This window comes from Aulonocara sp. 'chitande type north' Nkhata Bay, linkage group LG5 (genome assembly GCF_057382095.1).
Source record: "Aulonocara sp. 'chitande type north' Nkhata Bay isolate Kocher_YH1m ecotype deep benthic linkage group LG5, A_spYH_male_GT1.1, whole genome shotgun sequence".
Classification (NCBI taxonomy): domain Eukaryota; kingdom Metazoa; phylum Chordata; class Actinopteri; order Cichliformes; family Cichlidae; genus Aulonocara; species Aulonocara sp. 'chitande type north' Nkhata Bay.
Genome location: NC_141348.1, coordinates 41,494,161 through 41,516,757, shown reverse-complemented (window position 1 = coordinate 41,516,757; position 22,597 = coordinate 41,494,161). Strand labels below are relative to the sequence as shown.

At 39.1% G+C, this 22,597-nt stretch overlaps 1 protein-coding gene across 1 annotated transcript; it reads right to left on the bottom strand.

The window, feature by feature from the left end:
- Nucleotides 1–8,883: 8,883 nt before the first annotated feature.
- LOC147331351 (proteasome inhibitor PI31 subunit-like) lies at nt 8,884–22,387 on the bottom strand. Its single transcript, XM_086293635.1, has 7 exons — nt 22,137–22,387; nt 20,785–20,937; nt 19,726–19,808; nt 19,131–19,328; nt 13,590–13,646; nt 11,438–11,599; nt 8,884–9,674 (listed from the first exon to the last, which is right to left on the bottom strand). The coding sequence occupies exons 1-7, from the start codon at nt 22,263–22,265 to the stop codon at nt 9,623–9,625; spliced, it is 834 nt and encodes a 277-aa protein (XP_086149761.1). The 5' UTR covers nt 22,266–22,387; the 3' UTR covers nt 8,884–9,622.
- Between the last annotated feature and the right edge of the window lie 210 nt (nt 22,388–22,597).

The window sequence follows — 22,597 nt, the reverse complement described above, 5'->3', positions numbered from 1 at the left end:
TTTGATAACGGCCCTGGTATCAGCTTAAATATGACGAGGTGAATGCTAGCGGACAGTTATCAGGCACAGTTTGACTTCGCTCTGCTCTATGTTTTTAAAAATATCTGCATGCACCTGCACCCACCACTTCATCTAGTGCATATCTTTATTTTCCTTCCTTCCTAGTTTAAAGCAGAAATATCAGAGCTAAAACGAACAAAAACAATCTGGTTACACAAAAAGAGAAAAAAACGTCCTCACCCTCCCTCATTTCTCCACACTGAGTGGTCAGAGGTCAAAGTTCAGACACAGCACAGCATTCTCACAGCTGTTTGGGATTCAGAACGATGCTCAAGGACACTTCAGCAGCACACAGGGTTGTGACCCTGATTTGATTCTCATTAATCACAACACATCCCGGCGCCTCAGAAAAAATCCACCGCAGGTCGCTGTGACAACAAGCTCCTGGTTAAAACAGAAATGTAAGCGTTCTGAAAGGTCCTTCCTTCTGCAGGCTGCGGCTCGATGTTTCCCTTTATGTACAAATGTGACAAACAACAGTAGCATTTCACTCTGAGACTCAATGAATGTACAAACTAATACTGTAACGCTGGAGCTGGTGCATCGCGGCAGAGTCGCCCAATCTCATGATCTCTGTCGTTCACACGCGAGCCAGTTTGGTGTAAACAGTCACATGACTTCAGTATAAAGTACTTTTTTTCTTCTTCTTCTCTGAAACATGCAGAGGTAATAGATGTATATTTGATTAGATAAAGTGATATTTCACACCGGTGGAAAGTTTTTTGGACGATCTTCAGTGTCAGTCAGCTTCCATGAAGCTGAAATGATAAAGGATTCATGTTGTTTTTGCCTGATTTGATGGATCTTTGATTGAGATATATACACATAGGCTTTAAAGTCAGATAACTCCAAGGCATTGTCCTCTAAATAACAAATGAAATGCCTTTATGCTCACAGCATGGTCATGTTTAATCTAAAGAAAGTTCCTATCATGACCAAACCATGAGAATAAAAACGTTTTAAGAGAGTTTAATTTTGGAGCCTTAAAACAGGGATGTCAAACGTACCAAACAACAAGAGCCAGAACTGGCCCGTCAAAGGTCCAGCCCGGCGTGCTTTGCAGAGAAGAAGGGCTCAAATTTAACTTTTCATTAAGTAAGAATCACAAGACTCCAAACTGTTATTGTCTCCTGAGCCTGAGGTCCTACTGACAAAGGCTTGAACCTCAGGCTGCCACATCCCAATAAAAGTAACAGAAAAAGCATTAAATAACAGAAAAGTTTGTTTTTTCTTTATAGATGAACCATATCAAATATCATTTGTCTCCATTAAAGAGAAATCAGAAATTATCTGTGATATAACAGAAAATTTCTCTTTTCTTAAATCAGGAAACAAAGTCTGGCTAATGTCAGTACTTTTTTGTGATTTTATGGATCCATTTCTTATAGTGTGGATTAAAGCCTGAGTGGACATGCTGATGGGATTCTTTGAGTTATCACTGCACTTTTCTCTGAGTTTATTACATTCAAATGAGTTTGACGTTCCTGCTTTAAAAGAAGTAAACATGGAAACCATCTGAGGTCACGTTGCCTCGAATCGTGTCAGCAGCAACATTTTCAGACGTTACATAAAAAGTAGAAATAAAAGAGTGAGCGATGCCCCCGAGGCGGCCTCTGTTTACAGCTGACTGTTCAGTAATTTAGATTAAAAAAATAAACATTTCTGTCCAAGTGAAATATCGCTTTATGAAAGCAGAATGAAGGGATGCATATTAAGGTCTAAGAAGTGTACAAAAACTATGAAAAATATTATGTGGCCTGAGAAAGAAGTTTTGTGTTTGTCTGTGAGTCTTTTGCAATGAATATATGACAATGAAAGTAAAGTTTAGTACAAAATATAGCAAAAAAAAAAAAGAATTTAAAGGGATATATCACTTTGATTTTAAGGTGGAATTTTAGTTATGTTATATTATAAATTAATGGAAACGTTTATAGATTACAGATTATTATAAATAGCAGAAAGTAAAATAAAAAAACTCTCTGTTGATATTTGAGTCTTATAATGATTGTATTACTTGAGAAAGGTGACATAGCCCTTTAACCTGAGCGAAAACCAGGGTTACAGAGACTGTTACAGAGCAGGCGGTGTGTGAGATAATGCTGGTTTATTACTCCAAGTATAAAATAGTCACATTTATTGTTATATTCATGAATTTAAGAGAACTACATTTATCTCTTCACTCTTGGTGCTAAGTTGCAAATATCTGTGTAAAAATCATCTTAAAGTTGTTTACTTGTTACAAAAGAAGAACAGAGCTCTGTCTTCATGAAAACCTGGTCAAATAAATCTCGATATTACTCGACTCAGTAGCTCCTCCTGTATTTTCTGTGAACTTTACTTATCAGAAGGCCAGACGCATAAAAGTTGCACAATCAGACTGTTCTGGATTGAGCAAACTTTGCAGCACCACCATTTCTTTTCTCTTATCTTTCAGAGTTGATGGTCTCATTACAGTTTTCATTAGATGTTTCTCAGTGAGATCAACAAATTGCTGTTCTTCATTGGTGTTTACTTACCTGCCAAAATAACTCGAGAATTTACAGAGAATTTAAATGCAAAGGTTGAATTACGGAAGCGCCTACAGTTAAAGACCAGAGTGCAAATTATGCTTGTGTACATGCATGAAATTTCACAGTAATTAAGACTTTAGAGAGCGGGACCGTGCATGCACAGAGCTTTATAAGCTGTGTACAGACACAGATTTTGTCACAGACTTTTATGAATGTGGCTCAGGAATCTGTTTGCTGTTTTCCTTTTCTCTAGTTTCTCCAGTTTGTGGAAATTCAGAAACAGCAGGAAATCATCCTTTTATGATGCTTGTTTTCCCTTTAACTTCAACCAGCGGTCATTAAGAGGGAGCCATTCGAATTACAGGGTAGTTATGATGCTTTAGTTGCCCCCAAAACAGGCCTGAGCTCCTGATAAAGCAACCATCTTCAACCAGATCAGGATAATTAAAGGCTGGTTTTATTTGTAACAGCATTCATGTGATGTATTCTGTGTGAACCTGGTGTCTCACAAATGTTTCTCAGTGTTTCCTTTTTAACTTTAGTCCTACATAAAATGCTGCTAACTGTTGTATGTTTTTCCAAGTTTGAATCCTTGCAAAGGATCGTTACTGCAGGTAATTACTGTAGAGGATTCAGATGCTCTTTAAAATATACATCAGCTTCTTTCTGTCTAAAGAGGAAGTTTTAAGGACTTTGTATGATTTTTACAAGAAACCAAACCTCAGTCCCACAAAGAGTGAAGAGGATTTTCTTACCTTTGTTTTTTTTTTTTAAATTTCATCCAATAATAAATATTAGATTGCATATTTGCTGATATTATCGTCCCGCCTAAGAACAATCTAAATTGCTCGAGCTGCACAGACACCTGTTTTGCTCACTGATGTATTGAATGAAGAGCACAGAGGATTTTGTACAGTCTCAAACCGAGTTGTGTTGTTAAAGCTCTACCATGACCAGTGTTTATTAGTGAGAGTTGTTCATTACCATTTTATAAATCTTAAAAATTCTGAAATCCTGATTCACGACTTTCTGTGAATGCGTTTGAATGTAACAGTTTCAAATGTAACTGATTTCAGCAAATATATTCTCACTCCAGCGATAACTACAAATATATCTGCCATCTCCTGTTTTTGCTCTTCACTTGGTTTTAAAAGACGCTGCGTTGTGCGCTTCAGGAGGCCAGTGAATCTGCATGTTATTAATGTGTGACGCTCTAAAGGTCCGATGCCTTGTTCCTGTACATACTGAAGAGCCATGTCCTGTATGTAACGACGATGCTGGTTTTTAAGTCTGATTTTGTTAACGTGACCAATAAAATTGCTGTTGTTTTTAATGCAGGCTGCTGCTCTCTGTGTTTATTTAGCAGTTCAACTTCTGCTGGACCTTATTTGCATTTCATCAGGTTCAGAGGTGAGACAAACATCCTGCACATTAAGCTCCCACGCTGTGGCAGCAGTGCAACCTGGTGTTACTGCACAATCAGAGGGAGGCTTCCTCTGTCTCCGGGTTAAACTTAGAAAACTTTTTCCAACTTCAATTCAACTTATTTAAATCAAACATAACAACAACCTTACACACTGGTGAGTATCAGATATAGACTGTATGTGAAAGATGGATGAAGACACCATGACGCATCCACACGGTTTGTGAAATCCTGTCTTGGATGTTTTGTCAGTTACTATCACATAGTTCTGAAATCAGACCTGATGAGGGCTTGAGCTGTCCCTGAGTAAGAGTAAACCCCGCTTTCTACTCGTTTTTTACTTTAAGACCATGATTTGCTAAATTTGCATGATTGCATTCAATAGGATAGGACAGAAGAAACGATAGGAAAATCTGAAAAGCCCCCTGCTGACCATCAGAAAGAATCTCAGTTTAAGGCAGCTATGCACCAGCTTCACTTTTCTAACCTGGAAGCTGTGGCCAAGGCTGTTTAATAGTCACGGATTAATAAAATCCCCAAATTTTACTGACTAAAACTGAGGTATGAGATGAATGAGCTGAGGTGAAGCCTGGCAGACAGCTATCAGCTAGCTGCCTGTGTGAGCATGTGCAGTGCAAACGTTCAAGTCCTTATAAAATTCAAATGGGTGGCTGACTTGTTAAGAATGTCAAAATAAAATAATTGTGACTCATACAGTTGTCAGGTTGTTAGAAAATAGTTATAGACACTGAAGCACTTTTATGAACCTGATTATTTCTGCTGTAGGGTTCGATGTTTTAATATGGGAGTTTGCTGGGACTGACCTGCTTTTACAGCCAGCCTCCAGTGGCCTCCTCTGCAGTTTCTGTTTCTCTGTCTTGGCTTAACTTTACACCTTTGAAGGTTGCAGCTTTTTAAAGACCCACACATCATCATCATCATCATCATCATCATCATAGTATAAACAGTATCACAAATGGTGGAGGCTTCATATCAGCTCTCTGGGAAAAGCTGCAAAAAATATTTTTTGTTAATCGTTACTCATCTCACAAAAGGATATGACATCATGCAGATAAACCCTGGCTATATAAAAAACAAAATAGAAGGCCTTAAGGGAACCAGTATAAACTTGAATTGTGTTATTGCTGTAAAGCTATGCAATCAACATCTACACTGTACGGTAAGTAAGCAATAGGAGCTTAACTGAAACGCCTGCAGATCTAACCACTGCAGTGGATTTTATATTTAAACTCCGCCCTTCAAGTGTCCGAGTGTCCCGGCTGAGCTGGTTGTGGCTTATTTTTAGATTTTTAAAAACTGACTTTGCTCTTTAGCATTAAATTCTATGTTCTAGTCTGTCTCCAGGACTCTGTCTCATTGTTATTACTGTCAGTCTTTAAACTGAGTTCTTTTTTCTTAAAGCTGCATGACGTCTTTTTATGTCTCCTCTTGTTTTTGTTTCTTGTCCCTTTTATTTATGCTCTTGAGTCAGATAGATCCCCAGTCAGCATGACTCATAAATGTCACAGATTACTGTTTTCCACAAGACAAAATGAGAACCTTGCCTATCTTTCTACCCACACAGGAGCATTAGTAAAGACCCCCTGACGATCTAAAGGTAAGTATGCCTCACACAGAACCTCTCATTAAATTTAATAGGAGAAACATCAGATGAATCTGACTGAGCTGTGTTTTGATTTTCAGACACTGATTTATGTCCCTGTCACTCCCACTCACTCTTTTTTTACTGTCCTCTTCTGGCTGCCATTTACATCCTAACAAAGCAAAACATAAAGGCTGTTTATGTGGTGTTAAACTAAAACTATAACTTTTAAAATATCCTGAAATAAATGGAAACAGACTGTTCTTTTTATGAATTTTAAAGAGGAGGAAGTCAAAGCATGGAGGAAACTGTGTGCTGACAACATCTCAGAGCAACATACCTCACAGTCCAAACTCTAATGAGCTCAAATGGGTAAACTCAGTTTACATTTTAAAAGAACACCATGCAGCCATTCCTGTGTTGGCTTTTCCAAGTCAGTTGAGTGCTTAGCTAGCTTGGTTAGTGTGCTGTTTCCACAAACAACATGGATACAATGCACACACAAGAGCTGCTAACTAGTGCTGAATGAGTGCTGCACAAACACACACACAAATACTCATCAGTACTCGAGCACAAACTTCTTCTTGATGTGTGAGAACATTTACCTCAGAAAGCATCAGAGAATTTCTTTAAAAATGCCCCAAATGCACAAACACATCAAACGAAATCCAGTTCAGGGACTCCAAGTATGAGGACACACAGACCCCTAATTTTAAATCTAAATAAAATATAATACACCTCACATTTGTTTTGAAGAGAGAAACAATCATTTGATTTCAAAATTATTTTTGTAGCTGGCGGCTGTAAACAACAACAACAACAACAAAAAGGGCTGCTGCTGTGATTTTGGATATTTAAACATGGGTATGACTCACTTTTAGTGACAGCCTCACGTGGTCGTTAGAGGAGCTGCAGTTTATTTGAGCAAGTTTTGGTCCACAAAAAATCTGCATGAAGCTAGAAACATATTTGGGCCTCATAATGATTATTATGTTCTCTACTTATGAATAAGAGAAAACCCTAATACTGTATGGAGACCCCCAAAGATCAGTCCTTGAGCCTCTGTTGTCTTTACATGCTTTCTTTAAAGGAAAATCCTTCAAGAATACAAGGTCACTTATCATAGCTATGCTAACGACACCCAGATTCATTTGGCTGTCTCACAAACGACTTTGATCCTGCCCTGAAAAACTGGAAGTCTGGATGCAACACAGTTTGCTTCAATTAAAGAGAGACATGTTTAAAACAAAGATGCACAGTTGCAACTTGAATCTACAGCCTGAATCCATGTGATAAATGTTAGTGTGATCAAAGTTTCACTGACCATACTAAGGCTGTAATCAAGTCATTTTACTCTTTCTGGCATCGTTGTATGATACTCAATTGTATATAGCATTTGTATTCTATTTCATTATATTGTGTACAGTTGTGTACAGTATCTTATTCTTATCTTATTCCAGTGTTTTTTCTTCTTCTAATTTTTCTATATAATTTTGCACTGTCCACTTTCTGCTGTAACAAAACAAATTTCCCACCTGTGGGACTAATAAAGGTTATCTTATCTCATCTTTTTGTCATCTCAGACAGATACACGTTCCAGTGCGATCCCAGCAGGAAGCTTATTCATGCCTTTATTTATTTAAAAAACACGACCATTGGATAGTTAGTTAGTTCAAAATACTGCTACAAGAATTTTAAGGAAAACCAGGAGTGACATCACTGTGATTCTCTGCTCCCTGTGTTTGTTTCCAGAATTGAATAAAAAATATTCCTTACTGCCAGGGTTCTTTAGAATAAAAAAATATCCAAAATATTAATCAGTTCATCCAGGGCTGGCAGGGTACACCATGCACAGGTGACCTGACTATCACATAGAGACACAGGGAGCCACGGGTGATGAGAAATGAGCCTTGTGTGGTTCTAGAGCCACTGGTCTTCATCAGCTTTTCACCTTACATGTTTGCCATGAATCATTTTCTTTACAGGCCTTTTTTCTCTTCAAGAAACCAGCACTGTAAGAAAAAGTTGGTCCACAAACTTCCTCTTTAGCTCTGTATTGTTCATTAGTTTCAGCTCAACAAGCTGTTATTTCCCCTGCAGGCAGGCGACAAACAGCCATCTCCAGTCCTCTGCCCAGGGAGTGCTGAGAGGTAAATATAGCACAGGAAGCTGATGCTCTGGTCACAGCAGCGCTCTCTCAGGTGCTTGTTAGAAGATTAAAAAAAAGGCACACAGTGTGAGACAGAAAAGGCCTGAAAACACAGAGTTTATAACAAGCTGTTTAAACTCCACGATCTGATGCTGAAGAGAAACGTCATCTCAGTCTGCAACCATGGTGACAGAGCCTCTGTTAAACTGAATGCTAATGTCAGTATGCTAATACTGATGTTTAACAGCTCCGAGGATTAAGTCAGTGCCACAACTGCAGTTCCTCTGCTGGCCACTTGAGGCTGCTTCCAACGGTGAGTCAGCATCTACTGTCTCCCACGTGAAAGTATCCAACCTTACAACTAAAATAAACTATTTTACAGCCTGACGTTGAAACTGTTTTAGACTCCATGAATGCGGTTTACCTTCTTAAAAACTTTGAGATGTGAACTCGTTATTATTAAAATTATTAAAACTGTGGGCGATCGTGGCTCAAGAGTTGGGAGTTCGCCTTGTAATCGGAAGGTTGCCCAACAGTCTCGGTCGTTGTGTCCTTGGGCAAGACACTTCACCCGTTGCCTACTGGTGGTGGTCAGAGGGCCAGTGTCCGGCAGCCTCGCCTCTGTCAGTGCGCCCCAGGGTGGCTGTGGCTACAATGTAGCTGCCATCACCAGTGTGTGAATGGGTGAATGACTGGATGTGTAAAGCGCTATACAAATACAGGCCATTTACCATTTAAATTTAGGCTATGGCTGCTTTGGTCGAGTCGACAGACATGGATCTCGACCTTAAGATCCCGATTGTGCTGTTGGCCCTCTGAGAACATTTTATTACCAATAATATGATTTGTGTTAGTTGTACTACAGCCTGTCCAAGGTACCTGTGATCCAGTTTTGGTGAGTAATTTTACACTATGAGTCAGATTGTGTTTCTCTGTGAACGCACCTGTACAGTTTTAGCTGGCCAAGCTAGCTCGCACTAATTGGTAAGTTAAAAAAAAAATATGACGAAAACCCAAATTCCTGATTACTGTCAGGTACCAACACAGTAGCTACTGTAGAGGATGCAACAGTGGGTATGTCCATCTCTGATGTGCAGTTTATAGAAAAAAAAAAAGTTCAGTAACAAAAACCAGAGCATCTCGTCAAAGGGTTTTTATTCAGTATATATTACTGAGATCATTAAATAGACTTGTTCAATTGACAACAATCTAAACACAAATAAAGAACCATGTTTCAGTGTTCTTTAATATTTTCACATCAAAAATGAAAAAGAAGAAGCACTCTTTTATTAATAAACTGGTAGATGGAGTTTGATGGGATCTATTATTTAGGAAGCAAAGGGCAGAGAGAGGGGTTTTCACTCGTACATGTTTTTAGATTTAAGCATCTCGGTGGTTCTGTTGATCAAAGGTGAGATTTTTCATTTATGCAGTAATCTCCAGACTCGCAGATCTCGCCCTGCAGCCAAATGTCACCTCATTACTTCACAAAATAATACTGCTCAGCAATGTTCAGATGTCAGTATAAAAGACAAAATATGAGTTTATTATGCGCGACCTTCATCTGTATGGCATTGTTCTTTTAGGGGCTCTTTTACATTGGAGCAACTTTTTCATTTCAAAGTCACGGATATTTGAGACAGCAGTAACTGGGTTTTTGTTATGTCAGTTTGCATCCTAAAGATTTAATTCATATGAAATGAGCAATCAGAAAACAAACCCTCCTTCTCAAAAAGAGAAAAATGAAAATCTTCAGGCCACAAACACGGATGAAACCAAACCCTCAGAGAGGAGAAGGCGGCTGCTATCGGCTGGAGGAAAAGATGCTGATGTAAATAGCAAACAGGAAGTAGAAAATCGGGAAACAATCCAGGGTACTACATGAACATGTCATCGTAGCCAGGAGGGGGCATGTGGTCTGGATCCGGCCTAAAAAACAAAAACAAGAGAAACACACAGAGCTGTTGTTACTGTAGCCAGTGGAAGGTGGGTGGTTCGATCCCCGACTCCTGCTGTGCACACGTCTTAAGTCTACTTGGGCAAGGATCGAGTGTGAGTGCACAGATTGGACATAGATAAAAGTGCTGTATGAATGTGTGTGTGATTTGGTGAATGAGGAGTAACCAAGTGCTCAGCTGAATAAGAAGGTGCTGGCCCATTCACCATCGTCATATTTTATATACTGTCATTTTTTCACATTTTGTCTTATTTTTATTTTGACTCCTGGTGTTCAGGCTGAGGCCTGCAGGGCAGGGTTAGGTAATGGAGCAAATACACCGCCTGCCAATGATTAGTGGAGTCCACTGCCTGCTGTTGGACTGATTTTTGCTATTTTATTTGGAAAAGTTTTCGGTGTGTCTCCTTTATAATTCAAGATAATGCACAGTCAACCTGGAAAGCACAAAAGTTCTTGTTGCAGTGATTTCAGTTGTTCACAACACAAAGCAGAGGCTCTAACAATTAAACCCTCTTTAGTGCTTTCTGTCCTTTATTTTGGGCTGAAAAGCTTCATAACAGAAGCAGATTGAAAAACTGTGTATGCATTTCTGCACACTCACAGCACTTAAGGCTGCAAACAGAGGCATCCTTCATCTAATTATTTTCCTTATGGTTGTCTCATTTGTGAGTTTCATCTATATCAGTTTGGAGCTAGATAAATGCCAAGCAGGCGATTTTGCTTTGCTTCATTGCATTTGCTGAAAATGCTGCTGGGGACTCCTCTGCCTCTCCAGCAGGAACTTGAGCTGGACGGTCGCGGCTGTTGGACTGACACCGAGCGACTGGAACTTTAAACACACAATCTTACTACAGAACTAAGACGGGTTTTTTTTCCAGGACAACAGGCAACCTTTACTTGTTTATTAAATCTGGTTTATTAGTCTATTTAGCTATAGAGTCACTAAAATCTGTGTCTATAAATGAGGCTGGAAGGTGACTAATATACTTTTTTTTCTGTCATTATCTTCACGTTTATATCAAAAACAACAACTTTAAGGCAACTTTGCATGATTATCTAATAATCATGCAAAGTTTTATTTTACAATGAATCTTGAAAATGGCACCAAATGTTTCTGTAATACATAAAAAATTACACAACTGTTGTATTTAATTTGCTTCAAAGCTGCTTTCAATTTTCTTATTTGTTCTGTGAAGAATGTATCTTTCAGTGGAGTAAATCATACAAATCTAAGATGTTGTAACCATTATAAGCCTTTATTTGGATTGACACAGAGTCAAGAGCTGCCTCCATTATGTAAGGTGGCTCCTCAAAACTCTTTAAATTGCTAAAATGGAGAGGCCATCTGGTATTACTGAGATTAAAATGGGTGCAGCTTTGTTGTGTTTCATTTCTGCTGAATTAAATCTGGTGAAGCTGCAGCTGAGAAGTAAAAAAAAAAAAAAAATCTTTAATAAGACCACTGACTGATTTAACGCTGCTCTTGGATTTGGATTTTTGATCAAGTCGAAAGATAAGATCTTTTTTTTTGAGAATTTATTTTATGTCGAAATTCAAAGTGTCTTTGACCCTTTGAGAGGTTCAGTGGAGCCTCACAGCTGAGGAGCTGTTACAGCCTGAATTAGTGCAGACAGATGGAGGCGTGTGTGTGTGTGTGTGTGTGTGTGTGTGTGTGTGTGTGTGTGTGTGTGCGTGCGTGTGTGCGTGCGTGCGTGCGTGCGTGTGTGTGTCTCACCCTGGTCTGTGACGTCCGACGGGTCCAAACGGATCGAAGCGAGCTCCTGGGGGAACGGCTCCAGGAGGCAGAATGTCTGGTATCCCACTAGACGGGTCAAAGCCAGAGCGAGGATAACCTGACCTCAAGGGGTCGACTATCATCCCACCACCACCACGAGAACTGAGGAGGGGAGGCGGAGTTCAGAGATTCAAGAGAAGGACACGTGTCAGCTGGTTTTGTTGACTTTGTCAAAGATAAACAGGCTACAGGTTTTATCTGAAAGTGTTTAAAAATAAATCACTAGTTAAGTAACATTAATGTTATTATAACATAAAAAAAAAATCCTAAACAAGTTGTACTTTCATGATTGTAATGAATGACGACGGAGCTAAAAACCACCCACCGCGGAGCGGCGGTTTCAAAAGTATTATCCAGCTTACACCACGCTCGACATCCAAACAAGACTGTTTCAAAAACAGACGTCGTAAAGAGCTCCCCAGTACAGAAATCAAACCAAAGAACAAAACGCTAATACACACTAAACACAACAAATAAAGTCCACCTTGAGTTGGTTTTTAAACACGCCCACTTTATCAGTGTACTTGAAGCACAGGTTAGGGGGGATAACATCTTGCAACACAACCCAAAAACATATACAAATGGATGCCCTCTGCCCTTTTTACATTGTGTACATGTGCTGTGGGTCATACTGGATCACTTGGCTGCCATTAAAAACCTCTCATGGGCCTTATTGGCTCTTCTGCAGGGCTCGGCCAAAAGCTCACCTTGTAAGTGAACCAGAAAAATCTTAAGGTGGGGTTGAGTTTAGCAATTATTAAAAACTGTAAGAAAACTAGTTACATAATAGCTGCGACTCAGTTTGGAGATGTTTGCTTCGTTCGAGTCTGAAAAGGGAAGTTGATGTTAAAGTGTCTTAAGCAAACTTTATTTCTAATGGCCAGAAGGAGACGACTCCTGGTGGTTATAAAGAAGTCTGTAGGAAAACGGCACTCTCTGAGACCTCATTAAACACTTTCCTGGAGATTTCATGGGCTGAGTCGCCTGTTTCAGGTCATACTGAATAAAACGGGGAGATCATTTTGTAAATTATGGCCACTTTTAAAGAAAAATAAGAGGACTGTCCAGTGTTCGCCCATTACCTTCAGATTTGTCTGTTACTCTCATTAACCTTGCTAGTCTCATCTGGTTACACAACACTAAGTGCTGACAGCAAAAATAATTAGGGCGAGGTTTTAAGAGTGGGTGATGTCACAGTAACTATGTCCATCTTTTATAACATCTATACTGTAAAAAACAATGTGCCATCAGCCGCCTTCTGGACGGGCTAAATTTAGTCTCTAAAAACCATAAAGCACAAACATACCAACATTACAAACGTGACGAAAGCGCAACAAAGCAAGACAAGCATTGAGCAACTATGACCACAGGTGTGTTTTAACCAGGTTTTCATGTTTACATAGAAGCGAAGAGTCCCTGAATCATATATAGTGCGACTTGTAGAGATCTTTTAAAATGTTAATATCTTTTTCTGACTAAAATATGTTTGATTTTGAACCCTGTATGCCAAGCAATAGCTCTCTTTATGAAATTTATACTGGTGCCACTACCTGGACTAATTGTAGAAGAGTAATGCCTGCATACTCCTGGGGTAAAAATATCAATCAGTTATTAAAGGGCAGCTTTCAACAAAAACTTGGGTTTGATTAATTTGCTTTACTTCCACATTACAGTGAGGTATTTTGACAAGCTGATACTTAAAGCTACATATGGGGAAACAAGGAGATCAGATTAACCTTCAGTGATTTAAAAAGTGTCCTGGTGGAAGGTACTTCAATACAAAGCTTGTGTTAGCACAATAGAAAAGCTCGAGCTGATAAAAAATTAATGTTAAAACTAAACTTAGATTCTGAGTCTGCAGCTGCTTTTGTTTGTCATCTTTTCTGCGACTCTCTGACATCTGAGCTTAAAGCTTCGCTTTCAGCTGGACACGCGCCAGTAATCCAGAGCTGTCCGCTGCTGTGAGGGCCGACTGTTCATCCTCAAATCCCAGATTAGGGAAAACCCAGGAGAATGCTTAAATGCATGTCTGAGATTGAATTCCATAAACAGATTTAAAGGATTTAAACATGACAGGAAGAGACAGACTCACCCAAAGGGATCCAGATCTGCTCCTCCAGCTGCAAACGGAGGAACCATGGGGTCGGGCCTGAAACAAACAAACAAAAACACACACACACACACACACACACACACACACACACACACACACACACACACACACACACACACACACACGTAAACATCAAAACCAGTTAAATACAGGATCAGTCTAACATCATTTTACAATGGAAAACAAACTACAACAGCTAGCAACGTGTCAAATACGTGAAACACAACCGACGATCTTCTTCACCAACATCTAATAAAAATAAATACTTTATTTATGCTCAAAATTCACCACTGCAAGAGCGAAAACAATAAAAACACCTTACAATAAAAGTAAAATTATAAAAATGTAAAAATCTTATATCATACAATGAGCAGCTTAAACGTAAAACGAATGTGTTATGAGGTGGTAAAGACTTTCTGTATGTGTCCATGTTTCTGAGGAGATAAAAGAGTGAGAAAAATGAGTTCGGCTGCATGTCCGCTAAGTGGTGCAGAGGATGGTCTGGGTCCATTAATTATCCATAGCCATTTACCACACACAGCCACGGTCATTTGGAGGACCTTCGTCAGTTGAGGAAGACATCCCAAGTGCGGTGATTCAAACTGAATTCAATGATATGACGAACTCTCTCAGGCATGTTAATGCATTCAGCATGCGCTTTAATATTCACGCCACTGAAACGCTCCTTCGCAGCAGCGTGTTCGAGAGGAGACTACTTTTCAATCACAATCCTTCCACATTTCTGGTTGCTGCCATGACAACGTCTGCAAGGAGCACATCAAACTCCACTAACAGTGTTCCCTCTGAGTCTTAATCAGCTCACCGAGCTCGTCCATATCACTGACTAAGCGCCTCACATTCCCCATGATAATCAGTGGGACAGTTCCAGCACTGAAACCCCGGCATTTCCTCCTTTGGTCCTCTGGGATAATAGTAGGACTTACTTCAGGCAGTCAAATTGTCAGGACAACCAGAAGGTGAAGATTCTCAGAGCGAAACGTAAAGAAAAATCTCTGGTGAAAAACACACTTGATGGATGCTCAATCATCCAGGGAAGAAAATCCCCAAAAGCTGATTCTGTTCATCTGGACGCAACGTTTTCAGTGGGAGAAACTTTTCGTCACTCATCCAGGTGACTTCTTCAGTCTCAGCTGACTGCAGGTTTCCCCAATCTTATAAAGTGTACATTTGCATAATGACTTAAACTAGCATAACTGAAGGAACAATGGGCTGGGAGGTCAGTTCCTTGATCATTAATATGTAAATTCTCAAGGAGGGGGCCTAAGGGTACATCTCTCACCATCATACAGTGCGGTGATCGCAGCCATTCCCCAACTCTCTGTGAATGGTACTCATGGACATTGATCAGTGGCCATTGATCACGGGCTTTGATCAGTGGTTGTTGATCAATGGTCATGTGAATTTGCATATCAATGATCAATTAACTGATCTGCCAGCCCATTGTTGGAAACAAAAGGTTTCTGCCACTGAAAACGTTACATCCAGATGAACAGAATCAACTTTTGTGGATTTCCAAAAAGAGCTGTGCCAGACGACCATATTAGGGAAATCCTCTCTTAGTGACATCATTTAGAGCCAAGAGTAGAAAAAATAGATCAGTTGTCATTTAGAGTGGTCTGAAAGCTGTACGTAATTGTACATACATGGACCTCATATAATTTGAACATTCCCTTTCCAGGCTTGTTTGAGACGACTGAATCTGGTTCTTTTTAGACATTAAAAATGCTCAACTTTGGGACGATAGTTGATGTAGAAAATTTAGTTTTATTGCATTTTGAATGCAGAATATTGATGTCCATTTGACAATCGCTAGCTGGTTCATTATTTTACATACATAGTTACCTTATTGATTATTAAAGTATTCTGATTCTGGTATATTTAAAAGAATGCAAAAATTAAAAAAAAATTACTTTTTAAAAGGCTTCCCAAATGTGAAAACTTTTGGGAAGTCAGCTTTTGGGAGACTGAAGGACTGAGGAGACACAGTAAAGGAGTTGTTAGCACTGTCACCTCACAACAGAAAGGTTCCTGGTTCAAATCCCAGCTGGACTTTTCTGATTGTAGTCTAAAGGACTTTAAGTGGTCAGCAAAAAGCAACACGTTTTAAGAATCTGCGAGTTTAACTTTTGAAAACTAATTCTGATTCTCTAACATTTCCTAGATGTTTGGGGGGTAACAGTTTCCATCTTAACAAAAACATGTTATCTATTTATTTTATAATTCTCATTTATTTATTGATCCTACAATCATTATTTCACTTTAACTGGATCCTGCAGCTTAGAATCATCAATGACTAATGTCATTTATAAAAGACAGTTGCTCTAAGAGTAACTTTAAAAATGGAAACACACAGGCATGCTTGATTCAGCTTCTAGTAAGACTGGTGGAGAGTCCCACATCTGATTCATCCAACCTTCAGGTCTTCAGGTTCTGCCCCCTCCCTTGTCTTGTCTTTGCTTTTGCCATCACTCTGCTTGTTTCTCTGAATTGTTACTCCCGAATCGTCTCTTAAGGATTCAGGAGTGCTTTCTTACTTTCTCTCCATTATCTTGGTCTGTTCTCCTCTTAACTTTTACTTTCTCCCATCTGTCACCGTTTCTCATCCTCATCTCCCTCCCCCTCTGTCTGCACCTCTCTCGGGACAAGGAGGTGACAGCAGGAGGTCGATAAAGTGCTGACATCATCTCGCATCTCATCTGAGCGGGTCATGGCTAAGAGGACGGGGGAGGAAGAGGAGGAGGGAGATGAGATGAGGAGTGAAAGTCAGAGTGATTCTGTCTCGCAGCTCTCGCTCACACATGTGCTCATGTTTCCATCACTTCAGATGACGTTACACTGACTTCATTTCCAGGATAACCACATTTAACATCACCAAACAAAATGCGCATTTTTATCAGAAAATGCTGCCATAAGTTAAATTTAAAGTCACTTTTAGTGGATGTTAAAGATTTTCACGTTTACTATAAATAAACAATGAACGAATTAAAAAAAACAAAAAAACAACAACCCTGCTCTCTTCAGCTTTTGTTCTATCAAACATCACCCATTAAAACACCAGTATGTGCCAATGCACTGGTGTTTCTTAAAGTTAACTAGTTAAGCTTAGCCAGGTAGTGAACCACGTCTGCAGAGATGGACTAGAGTGAAATTAATCTAAGGGACTGTTTGGTTTATTCTTACTTTATTCTGACTAATGATTTCCTGCTAACATGGATAAATTGCACTCCATCTTATTTCACAAAATAAAATGTAAAAAAAGGACAGCTAATTTATCCAAGCTAACTTATTTGCTACATCTACCTGCCATTTTTCTATGACTACACTATAACATCTACTGTGACACACTAAGCAGATTTTTGCAGATGAGCTAAATTTAGCTCATCTGTTAGCACCATCCAACCACCCTGTGTTGGCTTTGCTTTGTGTCACTATGAATGACTAAAATACATACTGTTCTAGACAGAAAGAAAGCTGTTGCCAAAACATTCTTTTCCACCAAAGAAAAATATGTTTAAACATTTTTAAATGGAGCTTAATTCATATCGTAAGTAGTTTTTAGTTTTTCAAATGTGTAGAATCATCAGGAAAATGCCAAGACATCTGTTACAAAAGGTAGCCCAGACTCCCTGCCTTAACTATATGCTGAGCAATCGTGCTTACTTACAGTCAGCCGCCCAAAGGTCCATTTTCAGTAAGGACAAAAAAACTCCTTAGTTAATATCAAAGACAAAAAAGTTAGGCGTGGTCACAGCCCTGACCTCAGCAAACGCTTTCTGATGCCTTTATCGGCTCAATCAGGTCAAACTGATTAAAACATGAATGTATTTGGTAAATTGTGGAAATTCTAATTTTCAGAAATGATGATTATCCAGGGTACGTTCACTAGGTAATGACAAGCTGTTAACCTGTGAGACGACAATATCCTCAGCTTGTAAGTCAGATGCACTCCGGTCTTATCACGTCTGTTTCAAAAGAGACTTAACACACCAGAGAGTGGCTCCATCCATCTTTGGTACTGTCTATAGCTACGACCATGGATCATGTTATTTAATGTAATTTGGCAAGCTACATAAAATAGTGCAGTGTAATAGTGCAGGACAGGTGCAGTATATCATCCCTGTTTTGGCTAATGGCCGCTTGCTTGCGGACTGTGAACAAATATGAAAAGGAGAGTGATGACTAGTGTTTCACTAAGAGCCTTCAGACCTCTTTTCTTTACAACACTGTGTCTGTACTTACTGCTCTCTGACTCGCCTCACCCTAACCTTACTCAAACCTTCTGCTTAGCCTACAGGGTTTTTATCTTTTTTTTAAATTGATTTTATCGTTAACTCTGTTTCCCTGGGTCTTTTCCTGTGTGTTATGAATAAATCTTCCTTTTTTGGTACCGGTAGTGGTTTCATTTTGTTGTATTTATCCGCAACACCTTAAAGGCCGATCCGTGAAAATACTGTCGGACACAAATCGGTCCGCGGCGCAAAAAAGGTTGGGGACCGCTGATATAGAGGATGTTACAAAGACACACACACTTATTACACTCACATTCATTCTCTGGACACTTACCAGAACGTTAAACTAAGTCTTTCCTTGTAATAATTAATTTATGGGAACTTGCTTTGTGTCCCCAGAAGGGAATGTATAAACAGATTTAGGTCCCTGAACATGAGTAAAACACACACACACACACACACACACACACACACACACACACACACACACACACACACACACACACACACACACACACACACACACACACACACACACACACACACAGCCTGAGCTCTGTCCTCATTTGCCAACAGATGCTCCGTCTAGACGTATTACAAGCCACAATCTCAGCACATCCAGGGGTGTGTGTGTGTGTGTGTGTGTATCAAATGCCAAAATGTCAGTCATAAATATTAATAACACGAGGCTCTGATGCCATGAAAATGTTAAGGATTACAACTTGTTGGTTGTTCATTGATTTTCCGTCATGTAGTTCTTTCCAAGTCTGCAAAGTGCAAACAAATCTAAAATCGTTCAAGGTTAAACTGGACTTTTAGACTGTTCGAATTTATTAAGTGAGTGAGTAATGCACATTAATGCACACAAAACCGGAAAACCTGAACAGGCCAGACTGCCAATGAATAGACTAAACTATATTCAGCCTGAGTAAAACTAGAAATACCACAAATATAAGGTTAAAACTTCATGAATGTACATTAGATTAATTACTTGATCCTATGCTGGTGGGAGAACCTCATTAATGAGCAAAAGTAGGTGGATATAGAAAAATTAGTAAGCAAGGCATTCGTTATTATCTCTATTTGACTCATAGTTTCAGGCAGTATCCTCTTTTTTCCACAAATGCAAAAGAGAGAGAAACCAGGAACATTACAAATATGTGCCAACCATAACTGTGTGTCACACATGACAGTAAAATGTACATATTTAACGATCAGTTCATGAGTTTTGTTGTAAAGTTTTGCATGCACAGTTTGTATCATCACCAACCAGTGAGGGTGTGTCCCCTGGCGAGGATTCCTGCTGGGAATACGGAGGGGGTCACTGTCCTCTCCTCTTCTTCTCTGCGCCTCCTCTTCCTCATCCCGCTGACTCTTCCTCTCTGCTCTCTGTCCGGTCGGTCTGTCCAGGGGGGGCAGCAGCTGAGTCTTCACCTTCTCTGACAAACTGTCTGCATCTTTGAACACACTGCAGAGAAGAGAGATGACTTCATTTATTTTTCAGCTCTATATGTTTATTTTCTGACTATACCAGAGTTGCTAAGCATGACTCACAATTCAAAATAATCTTTAGTTATCAAACAAACTGCCCTTCAAGGCCACCCTCCCTATCAGACAACCTTTTTATAATAGGCTTTTTCCAACAAATAAAAGATTTCAACAACAAGTGGGTATCAATCTGAGATGACCTTAAAAGGCAGGCTGAGTACGAGGCATACTTTATTACTATTTATACATTTCTTCCTAAAGTTGGAAAGTTTGTCCCTTACAGGATCCAAAAGTCTAACACAACAATTATAATAATCAGAACAACATAAGACAACAGAATAAAAGCTTAATAAAGTAGAGCAGCTCAAAAAAATAACCTGTCAAATGTGTGAAGCTGGTCAGTGTTCACGTGGTCGTTGATGTTCACCGTTAAGTCCGACACCTGCTGTGTGCTGGAGTTCTACACACACACACACACACACACACACACACACACACACACACACACACACACACACACGCGCACACACGCGCACACACACACACACACACACGCGCGCACACACACACACACGCGCGCACACACACACACGCGCGCACACACACACGCGCGCACACACACACACACGATCCATTAAAAAGATAGATTAACATGGAGAATAATATCTCAACAAACTAGCAAATAATAAACTGAACCTAAATCATATTTTCTTATTTTACGCAACTGTGTGTCAGATCTTTGCATAGATCTACATTTCTCCAGTCTTACAGTGCAGTAATACGACCCGTATATGAATGACAAAAACTAAAACTCACTGAACTAAACACTAAACTAATCGAAACATTTTAATCGATACAAACTCGAATGACCGAAAAAAACACAAATTTAAAAGTAAAGTGTTTGCGACCTCACCCCTGGCTGCAGTGATGTCTGCTCTGAACATCAAGATTCAAACTTAGAAAATCAGACTTGATTCCCTTTTAAGGCTTTTTATGGATCCTTACATCAGGACTGAAATGCAGGATAAACTGGTCGGTCTATATCAGTGCTCCAATGAAAAATAATCCAGAGGAAAAAATCTTCTTCTTAACCTCCTAAGACCTGAACTCTTTCATGGCATTTTAAATTTCTCTTTGCTATTTGGGCTGATTGGAACCTGATGAATTTAAAAACTAAGACTTACCAGATTTCTTTTTTTTTTTTTACATAATTTTTGTTTCTGAGAAAAACGAGATCCACATATGAGGACATTCGTTTTAAACTTTGATAGAACAGTGGCAGTATAACGTCCTCGTAATTATGCAAAGTTTCAGGTTTCTGCTGTCATTAATAGAGGGAAAAAACCCACACACTACCATAATTTTTAAAGCACTATTTTAAATTGCCATTGTCTAGAAAACTAATTAAGATTCAAATCAAATGTTTATGTGCTTACCATCAGATTGAAGATCAAGGTGGAATCAACAGTGATTGCCTTGAGGAGCATTTGGGTGTCACTGTTGTTGGCTTTGTATCGCAGACTGTACAGCTCTTTGTTGTTACTCCAGTCAGCAGGCAGCAGCTCGGACTTCTTATCACTGCTGCGGGCCTGGAGCAGGAAGGTCACAGAGGCCGTGAAGACAGATAAAAACAAAGGGGGTCAATTCAATCAGAAACCTGCTTTTTCTTTTCACAATATTTGTTATCAGAATTTGGCCAGTTCACTGCAAATAACAAAACAATACATAAGAACTACAGCAAGAAATATGTGTTATTATTAGATATAACATATACTAATCTCATCACTAAGGTTGTAAGATTGTTGTAAAAAATTGTAAACATATTGCAGATTCTTGTGTTGCTGCAGTAAAACAGACTAAAACTAGCTAACATAAACAAGACTAACCCTATAATTAAAATGTGACAAAACAACATTGGTCAATAACGTAAAAATTCCACATAATAAAATAAAAAACGAACGTGGAAAAAATAAATATAATAATGATAATGATACACATAAAAATCCGGTAGAGTGAATTCATTTTTAGGTGCATAAAAATTTCTCATTATTTATATCTAAAGAAAAAAAAACTTTTCAACATGTCATCATGTTCAAAATAAAGAGAAATGTCTCATTTGGAACTGGGTCACTTTACTAAATGGTAGGTGTCATTCCAGAGTGTTTTTATGTAAAACAATCACACAGAGATGCCAAACGTTTCCCTTTTCACGTTAAATCTCATTATAAATGCTTCATTTTAAAAATAATACTGATTACCTGTTGATTTCTGTAAAATGAACAATGGGAGAGGGTGGAGGATAGCAAGGCTGCACACTAACACGAATCTGTGTCATAAACTCCCGTGGTGTTTCAGGATGACTGCCCCCAGTGGGTTAGCCAGCTAAAGATGACATGACAGTTTTGGTAAACTGTCCCTCTTAAAACAGATGCCGTCAAACTGAATATCAGCCATGACAGTTGGATTAAAGAAACCTAAAACGCATTTCTCACACTTTTAAATTCTTCGCGTTAACGTCAGCTTCACACGGGAGGTGATGCTTGTTTATGAAGCTATAGCTAATGTACATTGAGAATTACATACAGAACTCCCTTGGAAAAATCGACATTTTAAGAATTATTGGAATTACGGTCTGAAAAACATCGAAAACCACATACACAGAATCTTTTTGCTAATATTTAATTTGCATTCCACAATTTGGCGTAAGAATGATGTAAAAAGAAAATATTATCTTTGCCATAATGTGGGATAATTTAACACAAGATTTAGCTAAACTAAGCGAACTCACCTCGTCTCCTGAGCCGATGCACCTGTATCCGTTCTTTATCAACTCCCAGTGAACAAAACACACAACGGCGTCCTGCGGGCAGGTGATGTTACCTGCGACACAGGTGTACAACACCTCCAAGCCAGCCATGTTTTCCTTCAATCTGCCAACATCGGTACAGTTTCAGGCAAAAGAAATGAAAACGAAAGTCTGTGTAGCAGCTTCACTGAGTCAAGCTGCAGTTCGGTGCCAAGCAACAGGAACCATTTCCACTTCCCGGCTTTTCAGTTTAAAAGCACCAGAGAGCTGACCGAACGGTACATATCTGCAAATATCCAGTGATATTATGTGACGTAATGACCTTTTTTCATTAAGCTTTATTTCTATTTCATTTAGTATTTTTAGCTTCAATTAAGTTTCATTTTGATTCACTCTCAGATTAGGTTTTCTTATTTCAGTTCAGTTTTTCTTAGTTTCTTGGT